The following is a 19,049-nucleotide window of genomic DNA, read 5'->3' on the forward strand; positions in this document are numbered from 1 at the left end:
CCTGCATACTACTCAGTTTGGAGATTTTCCAGAGTCCATTGAGTCAGAGTCTTGTAGTTTTGAAATATGCAAACTGTAAGGATCCAGTTTAGCCTCAAGCCTTTACTCCACAGAAGTACTGGCCAAGAGAATAGTTCTAAAGAGATTTTCCCAAAAGCTCTAGGGGGCGGTGGGGAGGAATAGCTCAGCCCTCATACCTAACTACCTTAACACTGATGGAAGGGGGTATGAGTGACAGCTCAGTTGTCATGGAAGTAATACTTGCAGTTACCTCTCCCAATTTGCTTAGATCAGACTAGAGCACCTAATCCAAGTAGCAGGGCTTCTTGTCATAGGACTTTTTTTTTTGGTGATGGTGTGATGCAAACAACCAACCAACACACACAGCACTATGAGAGACTATAGAAAAGTCAGTTAAAGAACTTAGTAATGGCCAGTAATGTAAGGGACAGTATATTTAGACAAGTAGAAATAGAATGAAAGCATGAGTCTGCTCACAATTCCCCTCTCCGTCTCTGAACCTGTGTGTTTAATGAATCCAAACAATGGACACAATCATGGTGAAAGTCATAGGTAAATTGGTGGATGATGGTTACAACTATGACTACTTTAATGGGTGAGCAGCTGCTTTGACTGTTAATGCATGTTGTCAGAATTCTTAGCTGAGCACTGTGCCAAGCACTGAGTCCCCAGCAGTTCATGACAGCCTGGTCAGCTGGGATGGGTGATCTTCTGATCCTCGAATCTAGTATAGGATCAGAAGGGAGCCAGCAGCTTCTGGATGAGGCTAGTGAAGTAACTCTGGTGCTCACACCTGTCCCCAGGGAGGCTTTGCTGCCAGAGCAGCTGAAGTGTATCTTAGGTCCATACTTGGAGGAGCGGTTTGGCGACTCCCTGGAGGAGCAGCCCACCATGGAACTGGCAGCAGAAACAGAAGAGGCAGCAGTAGCCGGAGCCTGGCAAATGTTTGGTTCCATGTTTATTGTTGGTAATATATGAATGGGAAGGATTTCAGGTTTCTGACTCAATGCAGTTTTTGTTACAAGTTGTGGGTCAGAGGGTGCATCCACTAATGGCAGAATGCATGTGAGCACCTTGGCATCACCCCCCCTACACCACGTGGAATTCAAAACAGAGACTGGGAAGTGCAGCATAACAATTAAGCATTTAACATCAAATTGTTACTAGATACTCCCACACTCTTACAAAAATGTGCTGGGGGTGTTGTAAGTAAAAAGCCTGTGTTGCCTTCCCATTTAGTATGCCACACCGTACAAATTAGCCATGCCACAGTCTGTAAACAGTACACTGTGTCGGGGAGAGAGAGGGTAAAATGGAAATATAGTGCATCCCTCTCTTCCATTAGTCCATGCAAGTCAATAATGTAGGTGCACAAAGCATCCCGGATTTTTGTTGCCCGTAAGCACCTATAACAGGCACACTTTCTGGCTGAGTGTACCTGTGCATGGGTGACAAATTCACTGTCCAAAATACACAATTTTTAATGCAGTCCAGAAATATACCAGGGAAATGGAAGGGGTGCAGTTTCTTTGAGAATCCATACTATCATGCATGTTTGCATGTAGCCAATTGGTAGATGTGTTCCATAGCAGGCTGTTTCATAAACCATAGGGAGGTAGTAATCCACATGGCTGCTAATGCAGCATCCTGTTGATTGCACCCATGAATTTTGACCTAATCACAGGTGCTGATAACTGCAAACTATTTCCACAGTAGGAACAGCAGAGAGGGACTCAAATTTCAGGAAATGTAATATTTTCTGGGTCCTCCTCTATAGGACAGCAGCTCACTCCACTTATAGATATATTGCTTAGTCACCATAAGCTTGGAAACCTATGAGGTATCTGCAGCTGGTTTGCCACCAGTAGCTTGGAACAGAATGTTCCTTTGCCATTCAGGAACCTCTAGCATCGTTATGTCCTACAGAATGTGGAAAGTTGGTAAGGATTGTAGTAAACCACGGCACCCCACTCTTCAAGGCCACTATGATCTGCAATTTTTAAACATACAGCACTGTAAATTTCACCTAAACATTCTGAATGCAGATCTTTCACTCTGATTAATTCTGTGTCCACAGAGCATCTGGAAACTTAAATGTTCTTCTGAGAATACAGAAAAGGTGAGTTTTACAAAGTATCAGTTTTGGCCTTGTGATTCCAGAGGCACGTTTGTCTGAGGATGCGCTGATCCTTTTGAAATACTGAGAAAATAATGTACTGTTTGATAGCTGTTTTCAGGCCCTCTCACCTCTGTAGCCCAGCCACAGTACAGTAGGAACCTGGGATTTTAAACTGTCATGGAGTGGTCAAAGAGGAAGTGTGTCAGTGACGTACTTATGAAGGACATCCTGGTAAGAGCCAACAAGCAGGTACAATATCAAAGGGAAAAATTCATGGCAAGTGGGAAGGCGCAGACAGACTGCAGAGCATAAGGAGAGAATTGCAGCATGAGAGGAGAGACCTGCAGTGCAGTTTCTGGAGACGCAATGTCACTTGAGGGAGGAAAACTAACTGCAACAGAAAGATTTGTTTGAGAGGCTTCTTGGGCTAATGGCCATGAAAGTTCAGGCTCAGGTTCCACCTGCAGCATGTCCCGATTCCCATTCAAAGCAGTAAGTCCTGCAGACCAGGGATGCATTGGACAATAATATGGCTGGGTGGCCTAGGCAATGGGACTGAACACTAGTTGCACAGGACAAACGTACTCCCTGCAGTCCTCTAGTCCTCCACTCCCATGCAGCAGTGCCATGTGTACGCTAACCACAGTAGAAAGGGAAAAGAGAACAGGAGGAAAGGGGATAGGCAGAAATAGGGGATTTATTTCTTTGCACTGGTTTCATCATTTTGCATTGTTCAACATTTGCGTTATGCACTTCATTTTATGACTGGTTTTGATGTTTTAATAAATGGCAGCTGGCTTGCCTGACAATTCTAAACTATTGTGGTTTTTTTGTAATACAGCCATGTTAACGAATAGAGGCTTTTACTTCCTTAAGAAAGTTTATTACCATTATGGCATCACATCGTATAATAAGTGGATTTTGAAGAAGGCACAACCAGAAAGTTGTATCCAAATACAATTTCTCAATACATCTTTTCAGATCAGTCCATAATGAAAAGCCACAGTTCCTGCCACACAACCACTGTTCCTATCCTCACTTTGTATAAGGAGTCATTTCATTATTAAATAGAAATTCGTGACAATCACATCCCCCATCCCATTGTTAGAATACAGTGACAGTACTTTATTTACTGTTAACATTGCTTTACAAATAGATGCAAAAACTAACTATTCCCCCTCTTCCATTGGTCCATGTAAGCCCATAATGTGGGTGAACAAAGCATCTCTAATTTCTGTTGCCCATGTGCATCTATGACAGGTCCACTTTCTGGTCCACTCAGGCAAATGGCTCACCTTTGGATTACAAAGATTGCGAAGAGCACAGCAGCAAGCCACAATAATGCTGAGAGCAGATGACACTGGAATCCAAACGAGTCTGGGTGACGGAGTGCTGGGTAACAGCACTTGAGTCAGCACTCTGGTCACTGCAACTCTAATTAATTACTCCAGAGCAGACCTCATTAAGAAGAGCTGTACCTAACTCATGGGCCGAGGAGAACTTAAGAGGCTAATTAGGCTTTTAGACAGGTGATACAAAAGACACAGTAAGGAAGTGGGAAAGGGGGAAGCAGAAAGAGACAGGGAGAAAGAGATTTCTCTTTCTTTCTTGTCTTAGGAGCTGAAGGCTTCCTAGGACTGTAGGAATGAGGCAAGATAGTGTATAAGGGTGAGGGAAACTAATACTGTAAACCAATTGCACAGGATGTTTTACTGCCAAAAAGGTCTCTGAGCTGTCTGTGGACTTGAGCAGAGGCAGGAGCAAGTGGATCCTGCCACAGTCTGAAATCCTGCTGGTGCTGTTTACCATCTGCCAAACGCACATTCAACTACCATCCTACATCTACTGAAAGTGTAATTAAACACAATTTCATAGCCTAAGGCAAAAGGGAGCATGTAGGGTCCTCTAGAGAATAACAGTGGAGAGTAACTCTATTTATGACAATGTCATTTGATGGGAATGGCATCCTGGTCTGTCCAGGAAGGTAGACAGACTCCTTATTGGTGCAAACCCAGGCATCCTAAACTTTTCCTATGCAGCCCACATTGGTATTCACAAATCAGCCTCTGTGGTTGACAAGAGCCTGCAAAACAATGAAGTAGTACCCTTTGCAGTTTATGTACTCACCTGCTCCTCGAGAAGGGCAAACTATGGGCACATGAGTTTGGAAACCCTATTCTCTCAAGCCAGCAGTTACTGCAGGGACATTGTTTAAGCCAACTGCCTTTGGGTAAATAACATGCCTAATTGCCTCAAAAAGTTCTGACACGACAACCCCCACAGATGACTTTCCAACACCAAACTGTTCAGCAACGGACCTCTACAGGCTGAGCTAGCCAGCTTCCAGATGGTTATAGCAACCTGCTTCTTGTCAGGGATGGCAGCCCTCATGCATGTGATTGATGGTGGAGGGTTGGAGCAAGCCGCTTGCAAATCTCCAGAAATGCAGCTTTCTTCATGCAAAAGTTCTGGAGTCATTGCTGGTCTTCCCAGCTCTGCATGGCTATGTGATCCCACTAGTCTGTGCTTTTGGTCCTGCTCTAGAAGCACCAATCTACACTACATAGCATCAGTAACTACACTGAGCACTGTGAGCAGCATCAGCCTGTTTGAGTCTGCCATGTCTGTACTGTCGTCGTCCTCTTCCAAAAGTGCTTTCGGTAGATCAGAAAACGCCACTGAAATGTCCACCAGATGCCCTGCCCATTTCCTGACACAGGCATGAAATTGCAAGCAAGGCAAGTTCTTCAAATGGTAACTCCTCCATGTTGCCAGGAGCATGTAGCCCCAAAAGACTGCTTGGCAGGAAGTGCTGGCAGGCTGCAACAAGTTCCGTAAAGTGCCATTGGATGAACAGTAAAGTTTTCTCACAGTGCACCACAAACTAAGGACTAGAGCTGCTACAGCAGGGGAGGATGCTAGGAAGCCTGGGGAAGTCTGGTTTGGCTCAGCTCTGTATAGTGCAGTATAGATGCATGAGCGACGATGTGAGATGTGGGTCCAGAAATTCTAAACTCAGGGTTAATATTCAGTGTGGATGCTCAAACCTGGGCTTATAAACACCATGCGTGTGGCCTTGAGTCCCACAGAGCTGGATTTACACTGCTATGTAGATATACCCAGAGCCATTTAACCCACATAAGCAGGCCTCAGTCTCTTGACCTTCTTTTAGGTAATTTAGCTGTGACTAGTGCAAGGGAAGTAACTTCTTCCTGCATTTTTTTCCTTGATGTTTCAGTCTCCTTTGACTTCAGGATCTACAGCAAATATACTTTTTTAAAGGTGGATTCTGTCCTTTAGCCTCTGGGCATCTTTATCAAGCTCCTAACACTGGTAACTCCGCTCAAGCCCACTGGCTCAATGCCAATAATTCAGTTTAACATCTGGCTCTTCAGATCACAAGGGACAAGTGAGAAATGATCCTCGAAAAATATTGGACCTATTGACAGACATCTGTGTTAACAAGAATTCACTAAAAGGCATGTCCGAAACAGGTGTTTTTCTTCAGCTGATCAATGTCTTTATTTTCAGTAACACCACCAATAATGCAAAGGCAAAAAACTAACTTAATATAAGTTCATACACTGAGTTTCTTATGAATTATGAAGGACATAGTCATAAATGGATTTGTTTTTCTTGTTTTACCATATTACAAAATATTGACAAAAGGCAATACTTGATTAAAGATGAACAATTCAGAGATTAAATCCATCCATTTGAGGCTTCATTTTACTTTCAGGTATACAGAAAAGAATAATATATTATGTTGTGTTTGGAGTATTATTTCAATGGATTCTTTTCCAAAACCTGTAAAGAAGCAGAAAAGGAAAGTGTCTTTTCATGCATTTATATCTTGCAAAACACACAATTTGGCAGGGAAGAGCATCAGAAAATGAGATTATGAGATTCTGAATGGAAGAGCTTCATGAAATGTGCTTATTTGTATTTGACTTGGATGGCATTCACTTTCATTAATTTTGTGGTTTAAAGCACTTAAGCAAATTATTATTGTTCACTCCTTTTTAATGCCCTTCAGAAATTCCTGACTTTTCTATAAGCTGTTCTTCTAGGAAACTCAGTTGTATTCTCTCAGGTTTGACAGGTATATTTTAAACTTTTAGCTCAAAAGAATCTTAATTAAAGATACAATACCATATCCACGATGAAGCAATTCATCAAGTCTCTAGCACCAGAGTCTTAGCTGAAAAATGACTTCTGTGTTTAAATAGTGAATAAAATTTGAAAAAATATTTTGGGCTCTTTGTGTCAGTTCTGTTCTCTTTGCTTTGCACTACTGAACAGGCACAAGGTGAACAGATTCTGGCTGGAGCTGGTCCGCAGAAAATTCCCTTTGTGCAGGGGAAATCTCTGCAGGTGTGTGGATGGCAAAGGCGGATGCTGTGGCAGCCACCCCCTAACCTTTGGTGAAGGGAAAGGAATGAGACATGCTAAGATCAGAAAGTGGTTGTATCAGAGCAGAGCTCCACTACACCTATCTTCCACTGGCATAAGTTAGAGCAGGCTCTTAACTGCTCCAACTTCTGTAAGGGGTAACTGGCACGTGATCAGGGAGCTGCAACTGGCTCAATATTGCCTCCACCCAGCATCCTAGCAGAGCTTGGCCACGGTGGAGAATTAAGTTCTTTCATTTTTCAATTTGTTTTAGTGCTGTATTCTGACAACTCTTGTTGAGTAATACTTTACTCTTCAAGTACTGCTACTGATTTCAGTGAGGCTATTTAACAGAATAAGGTACTACTCAAACGAAGGGAAAGGTGTCAGAATATAGCGCTTAAGGTTTTAAAGAAACTTTGGTGTAATATAGCACACAATATTAACAGCTTAAAAACTCGATCACTTCTTTAGTCAAGTATATAGCTGTGCAAGGCTCATTAGTGAATCTGCATATAAAATAATGAAATCTCAGCTAAATAAAGACACTTCTACAGTTCCACTAAAGAGAAGGCAAAAAGTGAGGTTTTGTTTGCTTAGGCCATGGCTACACTGGAGAGTTGCAGCGCTGGCGGTGGGTTTACAGCGCTGCAACTTAGTAACTGTCCACACCTGCAAGGCACATCCAGCGCTGCAACTCCCTGGCTGAAGCGCTGGTTGTACACCTGGTCTGCTTGGGGTATAACGATTGCAGCGCTGGTGATGCGGTGATGCAGTGCTGCTCCACAGGTGTGGCCACCAAAAGCGCTGTAATTGGCCTCCAGGGTATTAGGAGGTATCTCAGAATGCCTGCTCACAACAAACCGGAAGAGTGGCTGAACTCCGGCTCCCCGGAGCTGCTTATCTAAAAAACAAACACAGCTCCTGTTTGCTCGAGAAGAGGTTGGGGAATTGCTTTGGAATGTTCACAGCTGTTTGCTTGAGTAGAGAAGCCACACGGTGTGTGTGTGTGTGGGGGGTCTGTGCTGGAGCTCGGAGTGCATAATTTGCATTTAGTGAATAAGAGAGGGGTGGGGGAAGGGCTCGAAACTTTTAAAATGATTGCAGGTTGGTGATGTGTATGTTCCAGTCCTTAGAACTTGCAAGGCAGGGAGCTGACAGCTCCAAAAATCCACTCTCTCTCTCTCCCCCACGCTCCCCCCCACCCCTCTCTTTTGAAAAGCACGTTGCAGCCACTTGAACGCTGGGATAGCTGCCCACAATGCACCACTCCTAACAGCGCTGCAAATGCTGCAAATGTGGCCACGCTGCAGCGCTGGTAGCTGTCAGTGCGGCCACACTGCAGCGCTGTCCCTACACAGCTGTACGACCACAGCTGTAACTCCCAGCGCTGTACAGCTGTAAGTGTAGCCATACCCTTAGTTATCTCCACTAGTTTGAAAGGGGGAAGGAGACTTTGAATGAATCAAACTGAACTGCAGAGCACAGAGTGGTTCATTTGTTCATAAGTATTTTCTCTCTTGTAGACTGTAAAAGCTTCTGTTAACTTTAAAAATAAAACAAAGAATGTTGGTCCAGAAATTCTATCAAGTTGGCTGTGTAATCATTCAATTTAGAAGAAAATTTAGAGCTTTAAACATAGCAGCAATCTGTGATCAGTGTGGTGATGTTTGTTACCAGATGTGCCCGAAAACTTCTGTGTAATTGACGTAAACAATGAGACGCTTCTGGCAAACTGTATCGTTAGCTCAGCTAAAAAGCTGAGTTCAGGAATATTCAAAGTTTAGTGCTGCATTGGCAGATGGTAAATCATCTGACTACGTTACAACGTTGCTTAGCACAGGGTCAGTCTCTATATATTTTGTGACCTGAGAATTTAGCTCTGATTCTGCGATGCCTGGCATCCCTCAGTCTTGGGATCAGTGAAGCTGAAAACTATACCTTTATGAAGAGAAGGAAGAAATGGAAAATAGTAGATTTAAAAAGCAGCAGCAGGTTGAGAAGACAAAGGCCTAAAAACAGTGAGAGATTCTAGTCTGTGAGCTGTTTTAATTATATAAGAGACTATTTGGTGAACATCTTGCATCCTTTTCCTCTCTATTCTGAATCTTGATCAAGTTAGTGCTGTGTTTCCATGCAAAAGAATAAGGAACATCTGTACTTTTTAGTCCTGTGTAAGACAAGGTTAGAATTTGGCCCTGTGTGAAGGACCCTACAGTTTTTCAAATAGCTTTTGCAGTGAGTATTGGGCAGTCCTCACAGAGAAGAGGGCAAAGTTTCTGAAAAAATAAAATAAAAGCCAGCTGTATTTGTCCAAAAATAATTATACACCCTGAGAGAATATTATGTGCTTGGCCTGAACTGGTGATCACTATTCAGTTCCTATGCTAAAAAGATCCGACACCGACAAAACATTACCACATTAACACCCTTGTTCTGCCTCCACAGAGGTGCCAAGGACTGAATGTACAGAGAATGAACATCCTCACTCTTAGAAGTGGTTGCGCTGGCTCCTGACTGAAGCACGTTTGTGGGGAATGTGAGAAAACTTGTACAACAGCCTGTATTTGCTGTATCTGCTTTATGGTTTAGAGAGAAGACTCAGTAACTTTCAACAAAACAAAAGCCACTGTGAACTCTGAAACAACTAATAGCCACACCCTAGCTTCTGGCTTTAGCAAAACAGGAGAAATTACTTCCATGTAATCACTAAAGGTGTCCAAAAATACGGAAGTCCAGAAAAATATTCCCACTGGTTCTAACACTGGTTCAGCTGAATAACAGTACAGCTAGAAAGAACAACATTTCTGGGGAACAACAGCCTGGGGAGTGAGGCCCATTTTACCACTTGTTTGGTTATACAGTACCTGCTTCCCAGCAGGTTTAATAAATCAGAGGCAAAAACTGTTCTGGTCACCAGAGTACTATCTATATTGGGAATCCCACCATCATCAACAGGGGTTGCTGGGAATTTTTTTGGTGAGTCTCTCCCTCACATCAGTAGCCAAAGGGACTTATTAAGCTAAGTTTGCAACTCAATTTGCAAATGGAGCATATTTATTTATAAGGCTGCCATAAGAACAGTGTCATCTTTCACAGAGGAAAATCTACCATGTTTTTTTCCCCTCATGTTCCTGGGAAGTGGAGGATACTAGTGTCACAAAACCTGGAATTAAAAGAGAGAGAATTAAAAAGGAAAGATATTGTTTCCCGGTGGGTAGATTTTGATGGCAGCTAATGTGAGGCATGGGGTACTTCCTTACATTATCCAAAAAAATCCAATTTGATTGTGAAGAGTTGGAGGTGGAATTTTGCTTTCTGTTAGGCAAAATAAGCTATTAAAACTAAGCAGGCAACTGACAAAGGAGAGCATAAATGCCACTCTGCACCAATAGCAGCAGAGAATCTGGGGCCAAAGGGGAATGGCCTCACTTGTTCCTGAAACCTTGTGGATAAGGCTAAACTACCTCACTATTTGCAGGAAAGGAAGAACAGTCCAATTCCTCAGACTAGAAGAGAGGTCAGGATCTAGATTTAATAAAATTACATCTGAACTAAAAATAACTAATAAAATTCTAGACCCTAGAAAGAAACAGGAAAAATACATAGAATTTCCTCCAGAATGTCAGTATTAATGGAATCTATTTTATTGGTTGGTAAAAGAACAGACTGATCTTGAATGTCTCTTAAAAATTCCCATGGTTTGCAGAGGTTCTTTTATTCTGCATGGTATCACTGTAATATATGTACAATGTCTTAACAAGGGTCGGCAACCTTTCAGAAGTGGTGTGCCAAGTCTTCATTTATTCACTCTAATTTAAGGTTTCGCGTGTGCCAGTAATACATTTTAATGTTTTTAGAAGGTCTCTTTCTATAAGTCTCTATAATATATAACTAAACTATTGTTGTATGTAAAGTAAATAAGGTTTTTTTAAATGTTTAAGAAGCATCATATAAAATTAAAATAAAATGCAAAGTCCCACGAACCGGTGGTCAGGACCCAGGCAGTGTGAGTGCCACTGAAAATCAGCTCGAGTGCCGCCTTCGGCACCCGTGCCGTAGGTTGCCTACCCCTGTCTTAGAAGAACTCAAGTAAGGGGAGTATGAGCAGCATTAGATTTTTTATCTAGTATTTCTTTATCCTCATGGATAGTTTCTGGCTTCATAATAAGGAGGCAGACTAGGCATGAGATTATCAAGGAAATCTACATGTAATAAGCTGTAGACTCTTCCATGAGACAAAGCTTTAGCTGTTGCCTATTCCTAAAACTGCTCCATCAGTACTAAGGGATAAAGGAGTCTCCCCTTTACAATGTAAAAAGGATACTTAAGAATTATGCTGAGCCTGAAAACATGAAAATGTGTCTTCTCTTGCTTTTAAATTATATAATGACATAGCTGAGGATAAGAGAATAAATAAGAAAAGAGAACTTGCTACCTTTTTGTATGTCATCTGTCTTTATTCCTATAGAATGTCAAGATTCTGCAGTCTTACAAATATGATTTTTGGAATAATTTTGCTGAAAAATTCCCACTGTCCTTTATAAATATTGATGGGATTTTTAAAACAGCCTTTTGTCTAACTCTTTAATATACATACATACTACGCAGAGAAGTTAATATACAATAGAAGTAGGATCTTTTCATGATACAATGTTCAAGAACGCTACATCTGCAGGTGCAAGCCTCATTAAAAAACAGTGGGTCCGCTCCTCATCTGGTGTATATAGGTGTGACTCCATTGAGGTTACTGGCTAAGCATGCTCCATGTAGATACTGGGAATGGTGCAATCAACGAATAATCTTTACTATTGATTTTTCTGTTTTATAATATAAATCAGGAAGGTAAGACAGCTGAAGTAACTGATACTGTGGTTGTTCAGGAGCTAGAATCCTCAGATGAGTGAGGATATATAACAGTTGCATTTTAAAACCCTGTACAGATTTTACTAATGCAGGGCTTGGTACAGCCCTGCAGGCGCCACAGGATTTAGTTTGCAACCTCTGAGTCCCTAGGGCCTTTATGGTAGAGGCTGCCCATGGAAGCCACAGAATCAGTGCACCACCTGGATGCCATGGCCTACCCACTCCTGTCTGACTCAGCCCATTGTGGGGTGTGCTTGCCATTTTTGGACCCACCAGAGTAGGAGCTGGAGTTAGCTTGTGTTGATGTATCCTCAATCAGAGCAGACTTGCTATTACTAGGCCACAGGTTCCTCTAGGCCAACACTGAAAACTGCACAGAATAATTTACCATCACAGAAATCCAGAGTCTTTCATTTTGCTTCTGAATCAGAGTATTCAAACTATATCAGTTAGTCTCTATTTACACAGACAAGTTCTGCCCTCACCTATGCACTTGCACAACTAACTGATGCCAACAACGTTGCATGGCTGTGAGATCAAGTTTGGTCTATAGTAGCTGTGTGTAGTAGATTCATAGGGCAGTGGTTGGAATTTCTCTCTCAATGACATACTGTAAGTGTGATGGGACAGACTCTGCTCCCTCCTCTTTGTTAGCAGATCCCCCTACCCTTTAGGAACAGGGATTTGGGGAACCAAAGCAAGAGCAGCTCTCCTTTGCAGAGAGGGAATACACTAGCCATTGAGTTTATTACAACCTCTAGGTGACTATAGCGGCTTCAGAGCTGCTCCAGTGGAGGATTCCTTCCCAATCTATCCCCTGTGAAGATCCCCAGCACACAGTGAAGTCAAGGGTTAGCTATGCAGATCCCTTTGCAGGATCAAGTCTTATAATGTAACTCTGAGTGGGGACTCTTGAGCACCTCTCAGGATATCAAGGTGCAGTTATAAGGATACTGTATATTTTCTTATACAGCTAATGGGTTTCCTAGCAATGATACACTTTAATGGCTTGCATCTTCTGTACAGTAAATACAACATAAAAGATTTGTTTACCTGATCAATAGAGAGTGGTAAGGAATGCCTATGTGAAAGCACAGTAATGCGATAAGTGAACATCATAGTCCTTAAAATTAACAAAATTACTATTCCTGTATTATTTCTTGGCTTAGGTCTCATCTGCCAATCTGAGACAACTGACTACCTTTGATAACAAATTGCATCCTATCATGATTTTAGTAACAGTAAATTGTTCACTTTTATTTGGAAATCTCACCAGTAAAAAGTCAAACCACCGCTATAAAGTGCTATTTATTTCTTGTTCCTTATCTTCTGTCATTTACTAAATGAGTCAAAGTGATAATTACCAAGTCTTGTGTAAACAACAAAAAAAGCTGGTACTTCTGTAAAGAGCAATAGAATGTAACAGTTATAAATAATCTCGTCTTTGTGCAGATAGTGTATGCATATATCTATTTTAGCAACATCTATTACTTTGAAAAATAACTGAAGGCTGTAGTGCTCTTCAAGGCTGCAGTTCTACGTTGTTTGCCAATAAGTTTTCATCAGCAGTGTGAAACCCAGATAATGTAAAATCTTTGCTTAACTTATTGTGTATACATTATCGTACATAAAAGTAGTGGGGCACTGTTTCTCCCACCATGTTTTGTGCATGCATCCGATGAAGTGGGTATTCACCCACGAAAGCTCATGCTCCAATATGTCTATTAGTCTATAAGCTGCCATAGGACTCTCTGCTGCTTTTACAGATCCAGACTATCATGGCTGCACTTCTGATACTTGACAAGTTTTGTTTGTATCTTAATATTTGCCACCTTTTGTGTGTGTGTGTGCATAAACAACTATTTCTTACTTAAACACAATGTACACCTATCAAGGGTGCAATAAGAGAAAAATGGAAGTGTAAACTATTTATATATATACTAAAACAAATCAAAGAAAACTTTGTAAAACAATGTTTCAGTTACTATACTGCTAATATAAGTAAACTACAGATTGAATGCTACGTGTGTGTGTGTGTGTGTGTAATTATACATATTCCCGTAACATTAGGAGTTGTGTATAAAGAAATGAGAATCTCTCCTTGACAGTTTACGTGCGCTATTCAAATGTTTATATTTTTATTTATTAAAATATCCTGAATAAACAGAGCAAGGGCATGTCTTTCAAACCTCTCATGCTATGCACGAGCACGCACCATCAGAAATATTTCTCTTTCCTTGATAACATGAATTATTCTCCCACTCCACTACTAGTTTTCTTGGAACAAAGTTGAAATTTCTAAAATTCAAGTTAACAAGGAACAGAGTACAAAAGAGATGGCTGGCTGGCTGTTTATATGCTGTAATGAGGCCTTGTGGGAGGCAGTTCATCTGCAATTGCTGGTCCTCAACTTGTTCAAACCCTGCAACTGTTAGGCAGTTCATTCCTCTTGAGAAATTGCACTTTTCTAGAGAATTTATCATCATGATATTTTGGAGCCTACTCTACTAGGTGGGAAGTGTGTGTCATCTGGAATATATACATTTTCATAATCTTTAGTAACATATTAATATGTCCAAAACACTTGCTGAACAGCTCGTTAATTGTGCCATCAGTAAACAGCACCATCAGTCAGTATGCCTGGGGTAGTACAAGTCACTGGCTAAAACAAAACCTGAAAAAGACGCCAGGTGATTTTGGTCAGAAAAGTGAAATACTTAGAAACAATGGCCCAAACTACATCATTACCCTCAGTTTGGGGACACGCACTCTCTGACCATCAAGGTGATACAACAGTAACAAGAAATGCCTGTGATCATCCCCAGTGGCCAAGTGGGGACCTGGCCACATCAATACAGAAGTTTCTCACCTCCAAGCCTGACTACCACAATTAGCTACTGTAAATGTGAGGATGGAAGAGAAAAGCAGGAAGTATGAGCATGCAACAGCAGCATAGCAAGACTTGAGCATATCACTTTGGAACTTATGTAACACTGGCTCCTTGTTCATGACTGGATTCAGGTCAAGGTCCAGATGGTGATCTTAATGACCTCACATGAGCTGCCCCTGGGATATCTCTGGAATGGCCTCTCTCTCTGAGACCTACTTGACAGCTGTATTATTTGGGGATGCTGGAGTTAGAAAACAGGGTGAAAACTATATAAGCAGGAGGCAAATCTTTCCGGGCAACTGGCCCATAGCTGTACCCTTATACCAGTAAGTAAAACAACCTCAGGTTTTCTTGCTGCCTGAGGGAAATATGAGATCATCTCATTGCCACAGCTTTCCCACAATAATAATACTAAAGAATGGCTTGCCTTACTTCCTAAAGATGGTAACTAATACAATAATAGTTTTAAAATTCCATGTATTTGGCATTGTGAAAGTAGAATGAATTATATTGTAAAAATAAGAATGGATTAAAGAAATGTTGTATGTACCTTTAAGCAGAAATAAGAAATGTTGAAATACAGGTGCCAGGAAAAGAAACATTGGGTATAAACAATGGTGCTAATGGCGAAACATTAACAGAAGATCGGTAATAGTTAGTAAGGAAATAAGATATGCATGCCTAGCCCAGGTAAACTTATCAGATTCTGCTTCCTTTGTTACCTTGTTAATTTCTCACTCTCTTATCTGTATAATTAAGATAGTTTGTGTCTTGCATGGTGCTCACATTATCTGGGTGTATTAGCAGAGCGCTATGCTAATAAAACAGAGTGGTCTGACAAACTGTGAGTCCTGAGTCTAACTTTGACAGCATAATATAAGGAAAAATGCATTCAGTCTTTCCAATATGATTGCTTTATATAATTTTGTTGATGTTTGGGAAACCCTAGAGATGGGCACACCTGCGTACTTTCATGGATAGATGCTGATCAGTGCATATACGAAGTATGAATTTAAACTCAATCAGTCCAGACTGAACAAGATAGATTAAAAAGAAATATTTCTAGGTTCATCTGCTTGCATATAAAACCATGCTTCAGTTTGGTTAATTAATACTAACTTGTATTTATATAGAGCCTGATTCTGAAAATCCTTACTCGCTCATGTTGTTCAGTAGTTCACAGCACATTTTAGCACAAATCTCCATGTGTTTTGCAAAAATGGATAGATTATTATTCCCATTTCACTGATGAAGTAACAGAAGTTAACTGACTTGTCAAGGTCACAGTGAGTCAGTGGCAGAGCTGGTAAGAGAAATTCAGATCTCCTTATTCCTAGCTCCATGCTCAATCCACTAGATTATAGATTTTTGAAATAGTTGTATAGTTGGGATGTTCTAAGAAATGCCACCAAATATAAGTGCAAGAGATTTAACAAAGGCAGTTAGAACCTCACTTCACTACAATTTAGTGATAACAAATTTATGCCAATTTTTATTTTCCAGGAATTTGAGCAATATAGGATTCACATTCTGCCCTCCCCACCAATAAAAAAACAAAACAAAACAAAACAAAAAAACCAAACCCAGCACTTCCCTTCCAACCCCAAAAAGATTAACGGTTCACAAAAAATTCACATTAGAAAGTTGCCTATAGTTACTTTTAACATGATCCAAGAGTTGTAGTTTTCCCATGGGATTCTTGCTAATGATGGTTACTAAGTACAGTATAATATCTGTTTTTATGACCATCTTCAACAAAGAGATGAGAAGTGAAGCCTCACAGAATGCTTACTAAGCTCTTAACCAGCATTCTGCAAAGTAGTCAGGTGAAGTAATACTGTACATACTGTAATATCAAAGATTTTCCATGATGAAAAAATAAACTAGTTAACACTGAATTAGACTGATCAGGCTTGATTATATAATTCATTAACAGTTCCAAGAATTCTCAATGGAAAGATCAAGAGTTGTAAAATAATAGATGATGGTAGATAAACTGGCATGTGCATGAATTAATGTTTAAATAACAGAATGAAGACTATTTCTTGGAATAGTAACATTTTGATGTTTTAAATCCTCTGACACTGTTTTCATAAACTCAGTAATACAAACCATGTGCTGGGTGATAATTCTCTGAAAACTTCCCTGGTTTCATAGTGCATTTTTATTACAGTCCAAATGTGACATTAAATTTTATCCCCTGTGGCTTGGAGTTAAATACTTGCTCTATTCAGAATAGCAACACTCAATTACACAGCATTTTTCATGATCTACACCCTCTATTGTTACTGTGTTTAAAGGAAATAATAGGAGCACTGACCTATATTGCGCTTCTTATTATCGATGGAGATGAAGCGTATGCAGGGATTATTGGTGATGTACTGTGCAGCCCAGGGGACATCAATCCATGTGCCAGCTTCATAAAAGAGTCCCAGAGCGTAACGAGAGGAGTAGCTCACAGATTCCAGTTGCTGCTTTTGACTTTCCTTAATTACTGTGGAAAAAAATATTAGACAATCACTTTTCTCTCAGAGCATTAAACTTGTGCATACGATAGCTAAGCTGATTAATTTTTTCCTAAAACAGGACTAGGATACTCAAAGTCTGTTTATCATTTAATATTAAAAGCTAAAAGCTTCTTATTACTTTCTGTGTGATTTAGCCGAACATTTTAGAGGTATGGTATTAAGTGCCTCCTAGATACACTCACTTTTTGTTAGTGGTTTATATCGTATTTATCCAGTAGCAGACACTGATTTAAAGCTTTTATGAGAGGAGCCCTTAGTCCTGGTGTACTCAGCGGGACTGCTCATGTGAGAAAATTAAAGTAGCCAATACACTATTGGTTATGTGATTGCCTAAACAAAATGGTTGTGCATATTAACAAACTCTTTATCTAGGGACCCTTGAACTTTGAAAAAAATTGTGATTTAGGTCCTGATTCTGCAGTCTATCCCATTTCAACAAAGCAATTAAGTTTAGGATTAATTTTAGGGATTGGCTTACATCCTACTGATATCAGCGTTAATTATTACTGACTTCAATGGTATTTAAAGCATACACTTAAAATTCAGCATGTGCTTAAGTGCTTTACTGAATTAGCCTTTAGGGCTCAGTTTTATAGGGGGTAGATGAAAAGTACACTGAACCACTGATAGAGCTACTGAGCATGGTGCTTTGTTATTTATGACCCATAAAGTGAAAGAACTGAGAAGAATGGCTACTGCCAGGTGATGGGCCAGCAAGAACACTGGGTCCAGCACACAGCATGAAGCACTGATCTTCACTGGCTGAGGAAGATCATGTTTCAGGGGAACAGTGGGAAGCATTTTTGTCAGTGCATGGTGCTCACGGCGGCCAATGCTTTATCTCTTCCAAATGCATAAGAACGGCCATACTGGGTCAGACCAAAGGTCCAACAAACCCAGTATCCTGTCTACCAACAATGGCCAATGCCAGGTGTCCTAGAGGGAATTAACTAACAGGTAATGATCAAGTGATCTCTCCCTTGCCATCCATCTCCACCCTCTGACAAACAGAGGCCAAGGACACCAAAGTACACTCAAGCACCACAATTCATGATGAGCAACAGGAAGAACTGCAAACTCTAAAACAAAGGAATTGCTCTTAATCCATCTAGTTCCGTGTCTTCTGTTCTTGTCCTGTTTTAACTCTTTATTATAATCTTGAGCTCTATTCAAGCATACAAATGATAAACAACTTGATGAGCAAGGGAGAATAAAGAGAAACAACTGAAATAGTTTTTTACTGTTTAGCAGTAAGTGTTCTTTGTGCAAAAGTCAAGATTTAAGCTAACACCACCATAGAAAGGCTAGAGAAAAATATCCAAAGGAATTTAAAATAAAATGTGATTCTTTTAGCTGCCTGTATTTTAAGCTTATTTAGAAGCTTTTAGACCAGTTCTAAATATTTTTTTCCTGTTATTAACTCTTCTCTTTTTTTTCATCTTTATTAATTTTGATTGATTTTCATAATTTTGTAATCTTTATAAAATGGAGAAAATTTTTGTAGCAGCAGATGACAAACTTCAAAAATTATTGCTTCATCTGAGCAAACAGCAACAGTCACACTATTTTCTGCGACAAAGGCAGGGTACAGACTTTTGTACCACTAAAGTACATAGTTAACAAGGTCTTTGAGACCTGAAGTTAGTAGATAATAAAGATGAAGTTCAATTACAGGATATCAGAGGTCTCCTGTCATATGTGAAGTTTCTCCTTCCATTATCATGTTTTACAGATTCAATATCATAAAACAGACAAGAAACCAGTCTAGGAGAGACAAAAGACCAACAATCAAAACACCTAGCTTTACACTGAGTTACATCAAAAGCAAAATGATTAGCAATCTTTATTAAGGAATTATTAGGCATACTGAGTACTTGTATCCAAGTATAGCTCTTACGGTAGAACACATGCCTAAGCAGCATCATAGCAACTGGATAATTAATGACATTTCAGCAAGAGGGAATAGACTGATTTTATTCCGTTCTTATTAGTGTCATACTCCTACCAAAGCAATCTTCCTCCTGTAGTAATTAACATACATCAAATGGAAAAATGATGATGTGGCTGGCCCCGCCACTTGTGAGTAATGGTGCTGTCCCAAACTCCTAGCAATAAAAAATTTATAACACACCAGACTATCACATACTCTCTCTATGAACTGACACTTTATTGGGATGAGGCAACAACTGTAGGATCCAGGATTATAAATCAGGACTTGCGAATCTGGTGATTT

At 40.3% G+C, this 19,049-nt stretch overlaps 1 protein-coding gene and 1 long non-coding RNA gene across 4 annotated transcripts in view; both read right to left on the reverse strand.

Annotated features, from left to right (window-relative positions):
• LOC142047814 (uncharacterized) overlaps positions 1–19,049 on the reverse strand; it is a 498,924-nt gene that overhangs the window by 225,472 nt on the left and 254,403 nt on the right. The gene's annotated exons all lie outside the window — the stretch shown is intronic.
• RNLS (renalase, FAD dependent amine oxidase) overlaps positions 1–19,049 on the reverse strand; it is a 132,185-nt gene that overhangs the window by 23,212 nt on the left and 89,924 nt on the right. For 2 of the 3 annotated variants that reach the window (XM_032770296.2, XM_032770298.2), the window contains exon 5: positions 16,609–16,782. The exons of the other annotated variant lie outside the window; for it this stretch is intronic. In XM_032770296.2, coding sequence (XP_032626187.1) covers positions 16,609–16,782 — 174 coding nt within the window. The remainder of the gene's footprint in view (positions 1–16,608; positions 16,783–19,049) is intronic. 3 annotated transcript variants of the gene reach the window in all.

This window comes from Chelonoidis abingdonii, chromosome 15 (assembly GCF_003597395.2).
Source record: "Chelonoidis abingdonii isolate Lonesome George chromosome 15, CheloAbing_2.0, whole genome shotgun sequence".
Classification (NCBI taxonomy): domain Eukaryota; kingdom Metazoa; phylum Chordata; order Testudines; family Testudinidae; genus Chelonoidis; species Chelonoidis abingdonii.